Source organism: Melanerpes formicivorus, unplaced genomic scaffold (genome assembly GCF_026170545.1).
Source record: "Melanerpes formicivorus ecotype bairdi unplaced genomic scaffold, bMelFor1.0.p_v2 SCAF_1839, whole genome shotgun sequence".
Taxonomy (NCBI): Eukaryota; Metazoa; Chordata; class Aves; order Piciformes; family Picidae; genus Melanerpes; species Melanerpes formicivorus.
In genome coordinates this window covers 24824-40457 of record NW_027144191.1, presented here as the reverse complement: position 1 = coordinate 40457, position 15634 = coordinate 24824, and the positions used below count along the sequence as shown (strand labels likewise).

The following is a 15634-nucleotide window of genomic DNA, read 5'->3' as shown; positions in this document are numbered from 1 at the left end:
CCCTCCCAGTCCCTCCCCAGCCCTCCCAGCCCCTCCCAGTCCCCTCCCAGCCCCCTCCCCAGCCCCAGTTCCTCCCCAGTCCCTCCTCAGCCCCTCCCAGTCCCTTCCCAGCCCCTCCCAGCCCCTCCCCAGGTTCCTCCCCCAGCCCCTCCCCCAAGCCCCTCCCAGTCCCTCCCCAGCCCCTCCCAGTCCCTTCCCAGCCCCCTCCCAGTCCCTCCCCAGCCCCTCCCAGTTCCTCCCCAGCTCCTCCCAGTCCCTCTCCAGCTCCTCCCAGTCCCCTCCTCAGCCCCTCCCCAGCCCCCTCCCAGCCCCTCCCCAGCCTCTCACCATTAAACTGCTCCCAGGACTCCTCTGTTCTTTCTGTCTCTGGCTCCAGGTCTTCAATCTTTCGGGGGGGGAGGGAAGGGGTGGGGTCAAATTCGGGGGGGGACTGGGAGCCACTGGGAGGGGGTGGGGCTGGGGGTTTTGGGGGGGGTTTGGGGGTTTGGTGGGAGGGTGGCGCTCAGTTTGGGGGGGGGGGGGTGTCTGCTGGGGGTGGGGGGGCTATAAACTTCTGGGGTGCTGAGTGTGGGGGGGTCTAGGACAGCATTTTGGGGGGGGCAGAGACTTTGAGTGAGGGTTTGGGGGTGCCCAAGAGGGTTGGGGGAAGGCTCTGTGGTTTTTGGGGTGCTGGAGGGGGGGGGGGAGGGAAGGAGCCTGATTTTGTTTGGGGTGGGCTGTGTCGATTTTTGGGGTGCTTCTTGGGAGCCCTTCAGAGAGAGAGGCTCTGGGGAGAGGCATTTTGGGGGGAGGGGGCTGGGGGTGGGGTCAGTTTGGTGGGGGGGGGGGGTTGGCAAGGGAGGGGCTGGGGAGGTGGATTTGGAGGGGGGGTGCAGGAGGGAGAGGAGTGAGTTAGGTGGAGGCAGAGGGAGGGAATCTTGGGGGGGGGTAGTGTCGGGGGGGTCCTGGAGAGGCTGGGGGGGAGGGGGGCTCAGTCTGGGGGGGGGCAGAGGATCAGTTTGAGGGGGGGGGTTGGCAAGGGAGGGGCTGGGGAGGTGGATTTGGAGGGGGATCAGGAGGCAGAGGAGTGAGTCAGGTGGGGAGGGGGATGGATGGAATCTTGGGGGGGGGGTTAGTGTGGGGGGTCCAGGAGAGGCTTGGGGGGAGGGGGCTCAGTCTGGGGGGGGGCAGAGGATCAGTTTGGGGGTGGGGTTGGCAAGGGAGGGGCTGGGGAGGTTGATTTGGGGGGGGGGGCAGGAGGGAGGGGAGAGAATCAAGTTGGGGGGAGGGAGAGGGAGGGAATCTGGGGGGGGTTAGTCTGGGGGGGGTCCAGGAGAGGATGGAGGGGGGAAGAGGGGCAGGAGGGGGGCTGGAGGGCATCAGTTTGGGTGAGGGTCTCTAAACCTCTGGGGTGTTGGGGGGGGGGGGGGCAGAAGGTTTTGGTGGAGGTCTTGGTGGGGGGTCCAGGAAGGTGTTGGGGGGGGGGTGTGGGTGTGATGGGTGGGGGGGGGGGGGGGCAACTCACCAGGGGCAGCCCCCAGGCCTGGCCGTTGCCCAGGGAGCTGTCTCCAGCCTGGCCCTGAGGGCAGTGGCCACAGGACCCTCCAGGTTGGGGGGGGGGGGGAAGACAGGACCCCCACACCACCTGGGGCAGCGGTGCCCGGCCGGGGCCGTGCGGGGGGGCAGGGCCCCGAGCCCTGGCTGCCAGGCAGGCCCAGTGCAGGACATCTGGGGGGGGGTGGAAAAAGGGGGGGGGAGGGAGAGGTAAAAGTGGGGGGGAGGGGAGAGGTAAAAGGGGGAGGGGGGCACAGCAAAGTCAATGGCAGAGCCCCTCCCCCCCCCCCGCCTTCCTCCAGGGAGCTCTCCCCCTCCCCCCCCACCATGAATCCAATCCCCAGACCTCCCCCAAACCGACCCTCACACCCCCCCCCCCAAACCGGACCCCCAGCCCCCCCCCCAAAACCGAGCCCCCCCCCCCCTTCCTGCCCAGCCTCTCCAAGCATCTCTAGGACCCCAAAATAAAGGGGGGGGCACCCCCAGCCCCCCAAATCCGACCCCACACCCCCCCAAAACCAACCCCCCCCTTCCTGCTCAGCCTCTCCAAAGCACCCCCAGGACCCCAAAATAACGGGGGACACACCCACAGGCCCCCCAAATCCAAACCCCAGCCCCCCAAAACCGACCCCTCCCTTCCTGCCCAACCTCCCCAAGCACCCCCAGAACCCCAAAAGAAAGGGGGGGGACACCCACAGCCCCCCCAAAAGCGACCCCCCAGCACCGTCAAACCGACCCTACCCCCCTAAAACCGACCCCTCCCTTCCTGCCCAGCCTCTCCAAGCACTTCTAGCACCCCAAAATAAAGGGGGGGGACACCCCCAGCCCCCCCCAAATCCGACCCCCATTCCCCCCTAAAAACCGACCCCCCCCTCCCCCCTTCCTGCTCAGCATCTCTAGGACCCCAAAAGAAAGGGGGGACACCCCCCAGCCCCCCAAAACCGACCCCCCTCTTCCTACCCAGCCCTCTCCAAGCACCCCCAGGACCCCAAAATAAAGGGGGGGGACACCCCCAGCCCCCCAAATCCAAACCCCAGCCCCCCAAAACCGACCCCATCCCTTCCTGCCCAGCCTCTCCAAGCACCCTCAGGACCCCAAAATAAAGGGGGGGGGACACCCCCAGCCCCCCAAAACCGACCCTCCTCTTTCTGCACAGCCTCTCCAAGCCCCTCTAGGACCCCCAAAATAAAGGGGGGGCACCCCCAGCCCCCCCAAAACCGACCCCCTCCTTCCTACCCAGCCTCTCCAAGCACCCCCAGGACCCCAAAATAAATGGGAGGACACCCCCAGCCCCCCAAATCCGACCCCACTTCCCCCCATAACCAACCCCCCTCTTTCTGCTCAGCCTCTCCAAGCACCTCTAGGACCCCAAAATAAAGGGGGGGACACACCCAGCCCCCCAAAACCGACACCCAGCCCCCAATAACCAACCCCCCTCTTTCTGCTCAGCCTCTCCAAGCACCTCTAGCACCCCAAAATAAAGGGGGGGGACACCCCCCAGCCCCCCAAATCCGACCCCATTCCCCCCAAAACCGACCCCCCTCTTCCTGCCCCAGCCCCTCCAAGCCCCTCTAGGACCCCAAAATAAAAGGGGGGCACCCCCCAGCCCCCCAAATCCGACCCCATTCCCCCCAAAACCGACCCCCCCTCTTTCTGCCCCAGCCTCTCCAAGCACCCCCAGGACCCCAAAGTAAAGGGGGGGGGACACCCCCAGCCCCCCAAAACCGACCCTCCTCTTTCTGCCCAGCCCCTCCAAGCACCTCTAGGACCCCAAAATAAAGGGGGGGACACCCCCAGCCCCCCCAAACCGACGCCCCCTCCCCAAAACTGACCCCTCCCTTCCTGCCCAGCCTCCCATGCACCTCTAGGACCCCAAAAGAAAGGGGGGACACCCCCTGACCCCCCAAAACCGACCCTCCTCTTTCTGCCCAGCCCCTCCAAGCCCCTCTAGCACCCCAAACAAAGGGGGTCCCCCCCACTTTTAAGCCCCCCCCCCCCCTCCCCCCTCACCGTAGCAAACCAGGCGCACGGTCTCCTCCCGCTCGGCCAAGGGGGTGGCACAGAGGGGGCAGTCGGAGCTGTAGTCACTGTCCTGCAGCCACTGCAGGTAGGATTGGACAATACACTAATGGGGGGGGGGGTCAGGGGGGGTCCCTAAAAAGCCGTTGGAGCCCCCCCCCCCCGAAGCAAAGGCAACCTTTTGGTGGTTGGTGACCAGGCAGCTCTCGCAGACGTTGACTCTGTGCTCGAAGCAGAAGAGGTTGGTGACCTTCCTCTTGGGGCACTTGCAGAGGCCCATCCCGGGGGGGGGGGCGCTGCTGAGGGGGCTGGGAACGAAGTGGGGGGGTCTTGAGAGTCTGAAGGGGGCGTTCAAATTAGCGGGGGGGGGCGCCCGAGGGATTTGAGAGGGGAGGCAAGGAGGGGGTCCCGGGGGGAGGTCAGGGTTGGAGGGCAGAGGGGGGAGAGGGTCAGGAGGAGGGGGGGAGGTTAGGTGAGCCTGGAGGGGCTGCAAAATAAAGGGGGGGGGGGGGGGGCTGAGAAGCTGGGGGGGGGTAAAATTAGCGGGGGGGGGCGCCCGAGGGATTTTGAGGGGGGAGGCAGGGAGGGGGGTCCCGGGGGAGGTCAGGGTTGGAGGTAGGAGGTGGAGAGCAAGAGGGGGAAGAGGGTCAGGAGGAGGGGGGGAGGTTAAGTGAGGCTGGGGGGGCTACAGAATTAAAGGGGGGGGGGCTGAGAAGCTGGGGGGGGGGCATTAAAACCGGGGGGGGGGGGGGGGAGAGGGCAGAAGGGTTTGAGGGAGGGGTGGCGGGGGAGGGTGGTCCCGGGGGTGGGGGCCAGGAGGTGGTGGAGGAGCGAGGCAGGGTCCGATCTGGGGGATCAGAGGTTTGGGGGGAGGTTAAATGAGTCTGGGGGGGCAGAATGAAGTGGGGGGGGCCCTGAGAGTCGCGGGGGGTCGGGGGCCGGGGGCGGGGCGCTCAGGACTCCCTCATTGCTTCCTCCCTGCCCCGCAGAGCCCTCCCGGGGCCGCCCCAGGTGCTTCCCCCAGAGGCTCTCCGCCAGCCCCGTGGAACACACAACCCCCCCCCCCCCCCCCCACCCAGACTCCAGGGTCCCCCCCGTTGCCCCCCTGGCCCCCCCCGGGCCGCACTCACCGGTTCCTAGAGCGCCGCCCGGCCCGGCCCGGCCCGGCCCTGCCCCGCTGGCGGCGCCGCTTCCGGGTCGGTCGCGCTCGCCCTGACGTCACGCAGCCCCCCTCGGGGGGGGGGGCGCCGTCCCGCGCCCTTCCCAAGATGGCGGCCGCGACCTCACCGGAAGTGTGGCCTCGGCGCCCGGCCCCGCTGCCTCGCCGGAAGTGTGCTGGCCCCGAGGAGGCGCGCGGGGAGGCCTCGAGCCGGCGGCGTCACTTCCGCCGCGTTCGAACGGCGATGGCGGGGAGGAGGAGGAGGAGGCGGCGGCGGGCGGCGGCGCTCGGCCGAGGAGAGCCCCAGGGGTTCGTGGGGGCCTTTGGGGGGGCGGGGGATATGGGGAGGTCTGCGCGGCGCGGCGCCGATGTGGGGCGGCCGTGGGGGGGGGGGGCGGGGGGGAGTTACGAGGGGCTGGGGGGTAACTGGGGGGGGCTATGGGGCAGCTTTGGAGGGGCTATGGGGCAGCTATGGGGGGGGGGATGGAGTCTGGGGGGAGCTATGGGGCAGCTTGAGGGGGCTATGGAGCCTGTGGGTGGCTATGGGGCAGCTTTGTAGAGCTATGGGGCAGCCTTAGAGGGCTATGGGGCAGCATTGGGGGCTATGGGTCGGATTTGGGGTGGCTATGAGGGGACTATGGAGCAACTTGGGGGGGCTATGGGGCAGCTTTGGGGGTGGCTATGGGGCAGCTTGGAGGGCTATGGAGCCTGTGGGTGGCTATGGGGCAGCTTTGGGGGGGGCTATGGGGCAGCTTTGGGGGTGGCTATGGGGCAGCCTTAGAGAGCTATGGGGCAGCTTGGAGGGCTATGGAACCTGTGGGTGGCTATGGGGCAGCTTTGGAGGGACTATGGGGCAGCTTTGGGGGTGGCTATGGGGCAGCTTTGGGAGGGGCTATGGGGCAGCTTTGGAGGGGCTATGGGGGCAGCTTTGGAGGGGCTATGGGGGCAGCTTTGGGGGTGGCTATGGGGCAGCTTGGAGGGCTATGGAACCTGTGGGTGGCTATGGGGCAGCTTTTTGGAGCTATGGAGGTCTATGAGGCAGCTTTGGGTGGCTATGGGGCAGCTTGGGGGGGGGCTATGGGGCAGCTTTTAGTGGCTATGGGACAGCTTGAGGGGGCTATGGAGCCTGTGGGTGGCTATGGGGCAGCATTGGGGGGGCTATGGGGCAGCTTTGGGAGGGCTATGGGGCAGCTTTGGGGGGGCTATGGGGCAGCATTGGGGAGCTATGGGGCAGCTTTGGGGGGGGCTATGGGGCAGCATTGGGGGGGCTATGGGGCAGCTTTGAGTGGCTATGGGGCAGCTTGGAGGGCTATGGAGCCTGTGGGTTGCTATGGGGCAGCTTTGTGGAGCTATGGGGCAGCCTTAGAGGGCTATGGGGCAGCTTTGGGGGGGCTATGGGGCGGCTTGGTGGGGCTATGGGGCAGCACTGGGGGCTATGGGGCAGCTTTGGGGGGGCTATGGGGCAGCTTTGGGGGGGCTATGGGGCAGCTTTGTGGAGCTATGGGGGGTCTATGGGGCATCTATGGGTGGGCTATGGGGCAGCTATGGGGGGGTATAGAGCCTGGGGGGGGCTAGGGGGGAAGCTTTGGGGGGGCTATGGAGCCTGTGGGGTGGCTATGGGGCAGCTTTGGGGGGCTATGGAGCAGCTTTGTGGAGCTATGGGGCAGCCTTAGAGAGCTATGGGGCAGCTTTGGGGGGGGCTATGGGGTAGCATTGGGGGGGCTGTGGGGCAGCTTGGGGGGGCTATGGGGCAGCTTAGGGGGCTATGGGGGTAGCTATGGGGGGGGAATGGAGCCTGGGGGGGGGCTATGGGGCAGCTTTGGGGGTGCTGTGGGGCAGCTTTGGGGGGGCTATGGGGCAGCTTTTGAGTGCCTATGGGGCAGCTTGGGGGGGGCTATGGGGCAGCTTGGAGGGCTATGGAACCTGTGGGTGGCTATGGGGCAGCTTTGTGGAGCTATGGGGGTCTATGGGGCAGCTTTGGGTGGCTATGGGGCAGCTTGGGGGGGGCTATGGAGCCTGTGGGTGGATATGGGGCAGCTTTTAGTGGCTATGGGGCAGCTTTGGGTGGCTATGGGGCAGCTGGGGGGGGGCTATGGGGCAGCATTGAGGGGGCTATGGAGCCTGTGGGGTGGCTATGGGGCAGCTTTGGGGGGGCTGTGGGGGCAGCTTTGGGGGTGGCTATGGGGCAGCCTTAGAGAGCTATGGGGCAGCTTGGAGGGCTATGGAGCCTGTGGGTAGCTATGGGGCAGCTTGGGGTGGCTATGGGGCAGCTTTTAGTGGCTATGGGGGCAGCTTGAGGGAGGCCTGGGCCAGCAGCATGAACGCTCAGTTCGAGGAGGCAGAGCGCCACCCCCTGGTCATCGAGTGAAGCTCCCCCTCCCCACATTGCCCTCTGGACACCTCCCCCCCCTTCATTAATTAATTAAACCCTCTCCCTAATTAATTAGACTCCTCCCCCTCATTAATTATCACCCCCTAGCCCTCCCCCCAGCCCTTCCCAGTGACCCTTTCTGGGCTTCCTTGTTAGGAGACCCCCTCCCCACTTTGGAACTCTTGGCCCCCTCCTCCAGTTTGGGACCCCCCCTGATTAATTAACTCCCCCTAATTATTAGTGCCCCCTCCTAATTAATCAGGACCCAGCCCAGTCCCTCCCAGCCTACCCTAAGCTCCCACTCCCTCCCAGCAAGCCCCTTCAGGACCTCCCCTCAATTTGGGACCCCCACCCAATATAGGAGAGACACCCCACCCCCCCCCCCGATTATTAAGGACCACCCCCCCATTAATTAGCCCCTCCCACAGCATTAGAGCCCCTCCCACATTAATTAGGACTCCTCCCAGTAACTCCTTCAGGACTTCCCCCCCTGGTCATTTCCCCTCCCCTCCCCTCCCCCCCTTTTCAGGACCCCTCCCCCCCAAATTTAGGGACCTGGAAGTGGCCAACCCCCCCCTCCTCCCCCCCCTATTTCCTGTATATTAAACGATGTGATTGGCTGCAGCCCTGATGACGTCACTTCTGGTGTCACCTGGTGGGGGGGGGGGATACTGGGAGGGGGTCAGTGGGGGGCACTGGGGGTGAACTGGGAGCTACTGGGAGCCCCCCCCCCAGGCACCTTCTCTATGATCTCTCTGTGGGCTCTGAGCTGGGACCCTCCCCCAGGCCCTAAGCTGGGAGCCTGAGGGTGGGGGGAGGGACTGGGAGGGGACTGGGAGGGAACTGGAGGAGACTGGGAGGCAACTGGGAGGCAACTGGGGGGGACTGGGAGGCACTGGGGGGCACTGGGAGGGAACTGGGGGGGACTGGGGGGAGACTGGGAGGCACTGGGGGAGACTGGGAGGGACTGGGAGGCACTGGGGGAGACTGGGAGGGACTGGGAGGCACTGGGAGGCAACTGGGAGGGACTGGGAGGCAACTGGGGGGGACTGGGAGGGGACTGGGAGGCACTGGGGGCGACTAGGAGGGGACTGGGAGGCACTGGGGGGGGACTGGGAGGCAACGGGAGGGACTGGGAGGCAACTGGTGGGAGACTGGGAGGAGACTGGGGAGGGGACTGGGAGGCACTGGGGGGGACTGGGAGGCAACTGGGAGGGACTGGGAGGCAACTGGGGGAGACTGGGAGGAGACTGGGAGGCACTGGGGGAGACTGGGAGGGGACTGGGAGGCACTGGGGGGGACTGGGAGGCAACTGGGGGAGACTGGGAGGGGACTGGGAGGCACTGGGGGGGACTGGGAGGGACTGGGAGGCAACTGGGGGAGACTGGGAGGGGACTGGGAGGCACTGGGGGGGACTGGGAGGCTCTGGGAGGCAACTGGGGGGGACTGGGAGGAGACTGGGAGGCACTGGGGGGGGACTGGGACGGCAACTGGGAGGGACTGGGAGGAGACTGGGAGGCACTGGGGGGGACTGGGAGGGAACTGGGGGAGACTGGGAGGCAACTGCGGGGGACGGGGAGGCTCTGGGAGGCAACTGGGGGGGACTGGGAGGCACTGGGGGGGACTGGGAGGCAACTGGGGGAGACTGGGAGTACTGGGGGAGACTGGGAGGCAACTGGGAGGGACTGGGAGGCAACTGGGGGAGACTGGGAGGCATTGTGGGGGGAACCCAGCATGAGTGAGCTGGAGGCACTGGACCCAGGAGCCTTTATTTGCCACATTTGACGTCACCACTCTGACGTCACCCGCGCATCCCCGCCCCCCCCCCCCCCCCCCCCCCCGCGTCTTTAAGCGGCGCCGCGGCCGCCCCGAAGCGCCTCAGCCAATCAGCGTCGCGCCGGACGGGCTCCAACCAATGGGGACGAGGGGGAGGGGGCGGGGCCGAGCGGGGACCTTTCCGAACGCTTCCGAAGCCTCCCGAAGCTCCTCCGAACCTCTCCCGGCTTCACCCCCAGCGCCCCCCACCCCCTTCGGACCCCTCCGAGCTCCCATCCCGGTCCCCCCCACCCCGGCAGGCACTGCGCCCCCCGGGGGCTCTGGGGGGGGCTCCCACCGTCGGGGGAGCTGCTGGGGCCGCAGCCCCCTCCCGGCAGCGCTGCGTGGCCTCCCCCGCGGGACCGGGAGGTGGCACCGGAGGGGACCGGGAGGTAGTGGGGGGGGGCGGGAATGGGGGCACCGAGAGGAACTGGGCGGCGCTGGTGGGGTCTGGGAGGAATATTTAGGTCTCCCTCCCTTCCGCCCCGCCGCCCGCTCCCCGCCAAGAGCCTTCCCGGTGTGCCCACAGCTACCGGGAGGCTGGAACCGGCAGCGCCCCCGGGGCGCCGGAGCCCCCCCCGCCGGCTGCCGACCCTCTGCCGACGTCTACCGTTCCCGGTGGTCCTCACTTCAGCTCCTCCACCAGCTTCTTCCCTTCCCTCTTCCCCCTCCCCAGCGGCGACCCTCCTCCCCTCCCGCTCCCGCTCCAGCTCCAGTCCCTCCCAGTGCCCTCCCAGCGCCTCCCCCTCCCCCGCTTCCGAACCCCTTCCCCTCCCCTCCCCACTCCCCCTCCAGCGCTCTCAGCGCCACCAGCTCCTCCCAGACCCTCCTGGCCTCCCTCCCCCAGCTCCTCCAGCACCCCCTGCGCCTCCTCTTCCCTGCTCCAAGCCCCCAGGAAGCGACACTTCCTGCGGGCGCTGTCGAACCTCTTCCTCTCTTCCTCCTCCTCCTCCGCCGCCAGCCGCCGCTTCCCTTTCCTCAGCAGCTCCTCCAGGTGGCCCAAGGCGACGGTGACGTCGCGACAGGGCTCGCCAGCGCCTCGGTCGCGACCTTCCAGCAGCTCCGCCACGGCCAAAACGGTGCCGGAGTCTCCCAAGGGGCACTGAGGGTAGCCGGCGGCCAGGGCGTCCCGGCGGGCGGCGTGGAGAGCTTGGGAGGTGGAGGCGAAGGGGCGCCGGGATCGCAGCGAGGCCGAAACGGCGACGGCGGCGGGCGGGGGAGCTCCGGGAGCAGCCTCTCGTCGCCGGCGTGAAGGGAGAGGGCGAAGGCGTAGCCGTAAAGGACGTTGGGGAGGTGGAAAAGGGAGGAGCGGAGAGACCGGAGAGGAGCGGAGGGCGCGGAGGGAGGGGGTGGAAGCAGGGAGAGGAGGCGGCGGGGGGGATGGCGGCGGCCGGACCTTCCTCCTCGTCCACTTCTTCCTCTTCCTCCTCCTCCTCGCCCTCCTTCCCCAGCTCCACCACCAAGCGCTTAGACCTCCGCCGCCGCCGCCACCACCACGGCCTCCACGGGGGGAGCAAGTCGGCAGCTTCCCCGCTCCTGAGCAGCCGCCAGAACTCGGCTCGCTCGGCGGCGTCCAGCAGGCTCCATAAGTCGCGGCCCGCAGGCGCCTCCGGCTCCTCGGCCTGGCCGGAGAGCTGCAGCCGGCGGAAGGCGGCGGCCAGGCGGTCGGCGCCGGCGGGCAGCGGCCGCTCGCCCCCCAGCGCTTGCAGCACCTGCTCGCGGTAGAAGGCCTCGGCGCAGGCTCCGTGGCTCCGGTAGCAGCCGAGGGAGCAGAGGCGCAGGTTGCAGCGCGGGCAGGTGTAAGGGGGCGGCGGCGGCTCCGCACCGGCCGCACGGAAGCCCCGCGCCGGGCGCCGCCATCTTGGGGAGGTCTCCCCGCCCCCCGTCCCGACCCAGGGGAACCACATCCGGTCACGTGGACCGCAGCTTCCGGTCGCCCTCCGGCTGTCGCTCCCGCAGCGGGGTTCGGCGCCGCTTAGGCAGCCGCTGGGTCCCGGTGCCCCTCCCGAGCAGCTTTACCGCTCCCGGTGCCCCTCCCGAGCACCTCTGCCGCTCCCGGTGCCCCTCCCGAGCAGCTTTACCGCTCCCGGTGCCCCTCCCGAGCAGCTCTACCGCTCCCGGCGCCCGTCCCGAGCATCTCTACCGCTCCGGGTGCCCTTCCCCGAGCACCTCTGCCGCTCCCGGTGCCGCTCCCGAGCACCTCTGCCGCTCCCGGTGCCCTTCCCGAGCAGCTTTACCGCTCCCGGTGCCCTTCCCGAGCACCTCTGCCGCTCCCGGTGCCCCTCCCGAGCACCTCTGCCGCTCCCGGTGCCCTTCCCGAGCAGCTTTACCGCTCCCGGTGCCCTTCCCGAGCACCTCTGCCGCTCCCGGTGCCCCTCCCGAGCACCTCTGCCGCTCCCGGTGCCCTTCCCGAGCAGCTTTACCGCTCCCGGTGCCCTTCCCGAGCACCTCTGCCGCTCCCGGTGCCCTTCCCCGAGCACCTCTGCCGCTCCCGGTGCCGCTCCCGAGCACCTCTGCCGCTCCCGGTGCCCTTCCCCGAGCACCTCTGCCGCTCCCGGTGCCCCTCCCGAGCACCTCTGCCGCTCCCGGTGCCGCTCCCGAGCACCTCTGCCGCTCCCGGTGCCCTTCCCCGAGCACCTCTGCCGCTCCCGGTGCCCTTCCCCGAGCACCTCTGCCGCTCCCGGTGCCCTTCCCCGAGCACCTCTGCCGCTCCCGGTGCCCCTCCCGAGCACCTCTGCCGCTCCCGGTGCCCTTCCCCGAGCACCTCTGCCGCTCCCGGTGCCCTTCCCGAGCACCTCTGCCGCTCCCGGTGCCCTTCCCCGAGCACCTCTGCCGCTCCCGGTGCCGCTCCCGAGCACCTCTGCCGCTCCCGGTGCCCTTCCCCGAGCACCTCTGCCGCTCCCGGTGCCCTTCCCCGAGCACCTCTGCCGCTCCCGGTGCCCTTCCCCGAGCACCTCTGCCGCTCCCGGTGCCCCTCCCGAGCACCTCTGCCGCTCCCGGTGCCCCTCCCGAGCACCTCTGCCGCTCCCGGTGCCCCTCCCGAGCAGCTTTACCGCTCTCGGCGCCTCTCCCGAGCACCTCTGCCGCTCCCGGCGCCCGTCCCGAGCATCTCTACCGCTCCGGGTGCCCTTCCCCAGCACCTCTGCCGCTCCCGGTGCCCTTCCCGAGCACCTCTGCCGCTCCCGGTGTCATTCCCGAGCACCTCTGCCGCTCCCGGCGCCCGTCCCGAGCATCTCTACCGCTCCCGGTGCCCTTCCCCAGCACCTCTGCCGCTCCCGGTGTCCCTCCCAGCACCTCTGCCGCTCCCGGCGCCCGTCCCGAGCATCTCTACCGCTCCGGGTGCCCTTCCCCAGCACCTCTGCCGCTCCCGGTGCCCTTCCCGAGCACCTCTGCCGCTCCCGGTGTCACTCCCAGCACCTCTGCCGCTCCCGGCGCCCTTCCCGAGCACCTCTGCCGCTCCCGGCGCCCTTCCCGACCACCTCTGCCGCTCCCGGCGCCCTTCCCGAGCACCTCTGCCGCTCCCGGTGCCCCTCCCGAGCACCTCTGCCGCTCCCGGTGCCCCTCCCGAGCGCCTCTGCCGCTCCCGGTGTCACTCCCGAGCAGCTCTACCGCTCCCGGTGCCCCTCCCGACCACCTCTGCCGCTCCCGGTGTCACTCCCGAGCAGCTCTACCGCTCCCGGTGCCCCTCCCGACCACCTCTGCCGCTCCCGGTGTCACTCCCGACCACCTCTGCCGCTCCTGGTGCCCTTCCCGAGCAGCTCTACCGCTCCCGGTGCCACTCCGGAGCACCTCTGCCGCTCCCGGTGTCATTCCCGAGCACTTCTGTCGCTCCCGGTGCCGCTCCCGAGCACCTCTGTCGCTCCCGGCGCCCCTCCCGAGCACCTCTGTCGCTCCCGGTGCCGCTCCCGAGCACCTTTACCGCTCCCGGCGCCCCCTCCCGAGCACCTCTGCCGCTCCCGGTGCCGCTCCCGACCACCTCTGCCGCTCCCGGTGCCGCTCCCGAGCAGCTTTACCGCTCCGGGTGCCACTCCCCAGCACCTCTGCCGCTCCCGGCGCCGCTCCCGAGCACCTCTGCCGCTCCTGGTGCCTCTCCCGAGCAGCTTTAGCGGTCTCCAGGCTCTACCTGGCTGCCGCTTGGCTCTCTGCGTTTCTTCTCCCATCGCTTCGGCCCTCCGCGATCTCCCCTCGGCTCTTTCCGTCCCTCCCCTCGGCTCTTTCTGTCTCTCCCCTCGGCTCTCTCCGGCTTCCCCTCGGCTCTTTCCGTCCCTCCCCTCGGCTCTTTCTGTCTCTCCCCTCGGCTCTTTCCGGCCTCCCCTCGGCTCTTTCCGTCCCTTCTCTTCGGCTCTTTCCGGCCTCCCCTCGGCTCTCTCCGCCCCGTTGCCAGGACAGCGTCGCGACGCTGTCGGAACCGGAAGCGCTCCGTGACGTCACTTCCGCCCGCTTGTCGCCGTGGCAACGCGATGGCGGCGCCGGAGCCGAGGTTTTGGGGGGAGGGAGGGAGAAGGGGAGAAAGGTTTTGGGGGCGGCTTTGGGAGGAATTTATGAGTCTGGGGGCGGCCGAAGCGGCTCGGAGGGGTTGGGGGGGAGTCTGGAGACCCTCCCCTCGCATTCATTTGAGCCTCCCTTCCCCCTCCCCCCCCCCCAGTAGCTCTTCGCTGTGGCTGGAGGCGCATGAGGACCCCTGGGCCGGGCTGCGGAGCTGCCCTGGCTGCATGGGTGAGGGATGGGGGGGGGGGGAGGGGTTTTGGGGAGGGGGCTCAGGGGGATTGCGGGGGGCGGGGAGGGGTGGGGGGGGTTTGAGCTGTATCACACAGTGGGGGCGTCCGGGGGAGTCCCGTCTGGGCGGGGGGGGGCGGGGGGTGGGGGTGGGTTTGGAGCTGGGGAGCTGGGGAGGAGTCTCTAAGGGGGGGGGATCCAAGTTTGGGAGGTGTCAGTCTGGGGGTGTCCCAGTTTGGGGGGGACTCAGATTGGAATGCGGGGGGGGGTTGGTCCCAGTTTGGGGGGGGGGGGGGGGCTGTCAATTTGGGAGGGGGCTCCCAGTTTGGGGGCTCCCACTCTGGGGGTTCCCAGTGTGGGGAGGGGGTGTCCCAGTAACCACCTCCCCTCTCTCCCAGTCCTCGCAGATGTGCATGGAGATGGAGATCATAAGGTGACTGGGAGGGCACTGGGAGGGCACTGGAGTGACTGGGAGGGACTGGGAGGCACTGGGAGGCACTGGGATGGGCACTGGGAGGCATTGGGAGGGCACTGGGAGGCACTGGGAGGGACTGGGAGGCACTGGGATGGGCACTGGGAGGGCACTGGGATGGGCACTGGGAGGGCACTGGAGTGACTGGGAGGGACTGGGAGGCACTGGGAAGCACTGGGAGGGACTGGGAGGCACTGGGATGGGCACTGGGAGGCACTGGGATGGGCACTGGGAGGCACTGGGAGGGCTCTGGAGTGACTGGGAGGCACTGGAAGAGACTGGGAGGGACTGGGATGGGCACTGGGAGGCACTGGGAGGCACTGGGATGGGCACTGGGAGGCACTGGAGTGACTGGGAGGCACTGGGATGGGCACTGGGAGGCACTGGGAAGGCACTGGAGGGACTGGGAGGCATTGGGAGGGCACTGGGAGGCACTGGGATGGGCACTGGGAGGCACTGGGAGGCATTGGGAGGGCACTGGGAGGCACTGGGATGGGCACTGGGAGGGCACTGGAGTGACTGGGAGGCACTGGGAGGGCACTGGAGTGACTGGGAGGCACTGGGATGGGCACTGGGAGGGCACTGGGAGGCACTGGGAAGCACTGGGAGGGACTGGGATGGCTACTGGGAGGCACTGGGAGGGGATTGAGCTGCTGGGGGGGGGGTGGTCGCTGCCTGTCATTCCTCCACCTCCCTCTAGAGGGCGCAACCGAGCGCTAGGCTTTCCCTAAGCGCTTTGAACCGGGCTGCACCTGGGCTCCAATTGGTTCTAACTGGTTCTAACTGGTTCTAACTGGTGTGTTCCCCCCCTCAGCTGGTCGTGGGGGTCCCCCTGGGGCCCCCTCCCCCCCGCCTGGCCGTGGTGCGGGGCGCGGGGGGTCCTCAGCAGCCTGCCCTTACCGGACCCCCCCTGCGGGCTGGGAGTCTTCCTCGGCGCTTCCCAGGCGGAGCTGGGAGGCGCCGGGGGAGGGGCCGGGGGAGGGGGCGGGGGGGGAGGGGCTCCCCTGCTGGTGGTGGCCGCGGGAACCCTCCCTCTACGTCTACCGCAACCTGAGACCCTTCTACAAGTACTCCCTGCCCCCCCGGGACCCTCCCCAGGCCCTGGAGAAAGAGCTGTGGGCACAGGCTGGGCAGGTGGGGGAGGAAAGGAGGGGAGGAAAAGAGGGGAGGAAAAGAGGGGGGGGGGGGATGGGAGGGGGCTGGGGGGAAAAAGGGAGGGGATGGGAGGGAGGGAGAAGGGAGTGGGAGAGACTGAGAGGGGATGGGAGGGGACTGGGAGAGGGCTAGGTGGGACTGGGAGGGACTGGGAAGGAATTGGGAGGGACTGGGAGGGGACTTGGGGGGACTGGGAGGCACTGGGAAGGCATTGAGAAGGACTGGGGGGAGACTGGGGGGAGACTGGAGGGCACTGGGAGGGACTGGGATGGGACTGGGAGGTACTGGGAATGCATTGAGAGGGAAGTGGGAGGGGACTAGAGGGGACTGGGAGGCACTGGGAGGCACTGGGAGAGGATTGGGAGGGACTGGGATGTAAAGGGAGGAGGACTGG

General features: G+C 68.8%; 2 protein-coding genes across 2 annotated transcripts; both read right to left on the bottom strand.

The window, feature by feature from the left end:
* Positions 1–1594: 1594 nt before the first annotated feature.
* ZFPL1 (zinc finger protein like 1) lies at positions 1595–4830 on the bottom strand (the record flags this gene model as incomplete). The annotated part of the gene is made up of 4 exons (XM_068171111.1): positions 4683–4830; positions 3731–3860; positions 3544–3658; positions 1595–1707 (listed from the first exon to the last, which is right to left on the bottom strand). Coding segments are annotated over exons 2-4 (330 nt in total), but the record flags the coding sequence as incomplete, so codon positions are not given.
* Positions 4831–9522: 4692 nt separating this feature from the next.
* On the bottom strand, positions 9523–10814 carry ZNHIT2 (zinc finger HIT-type containing 2). Its single transcript, XM_068171110.1, is given in 5 exon segments — positions 9523–10113; positions 10116–10199; positions 10201–10291; positions 10293–10702; positions 10704–10814. Coding segments are annotated over 5 exon segments (1230 nt in total). The 5' UTR covers positions 10758–10814.
* Between the last annotated feature and the right edge of the window lie 4820 nt (positions 10815–15634).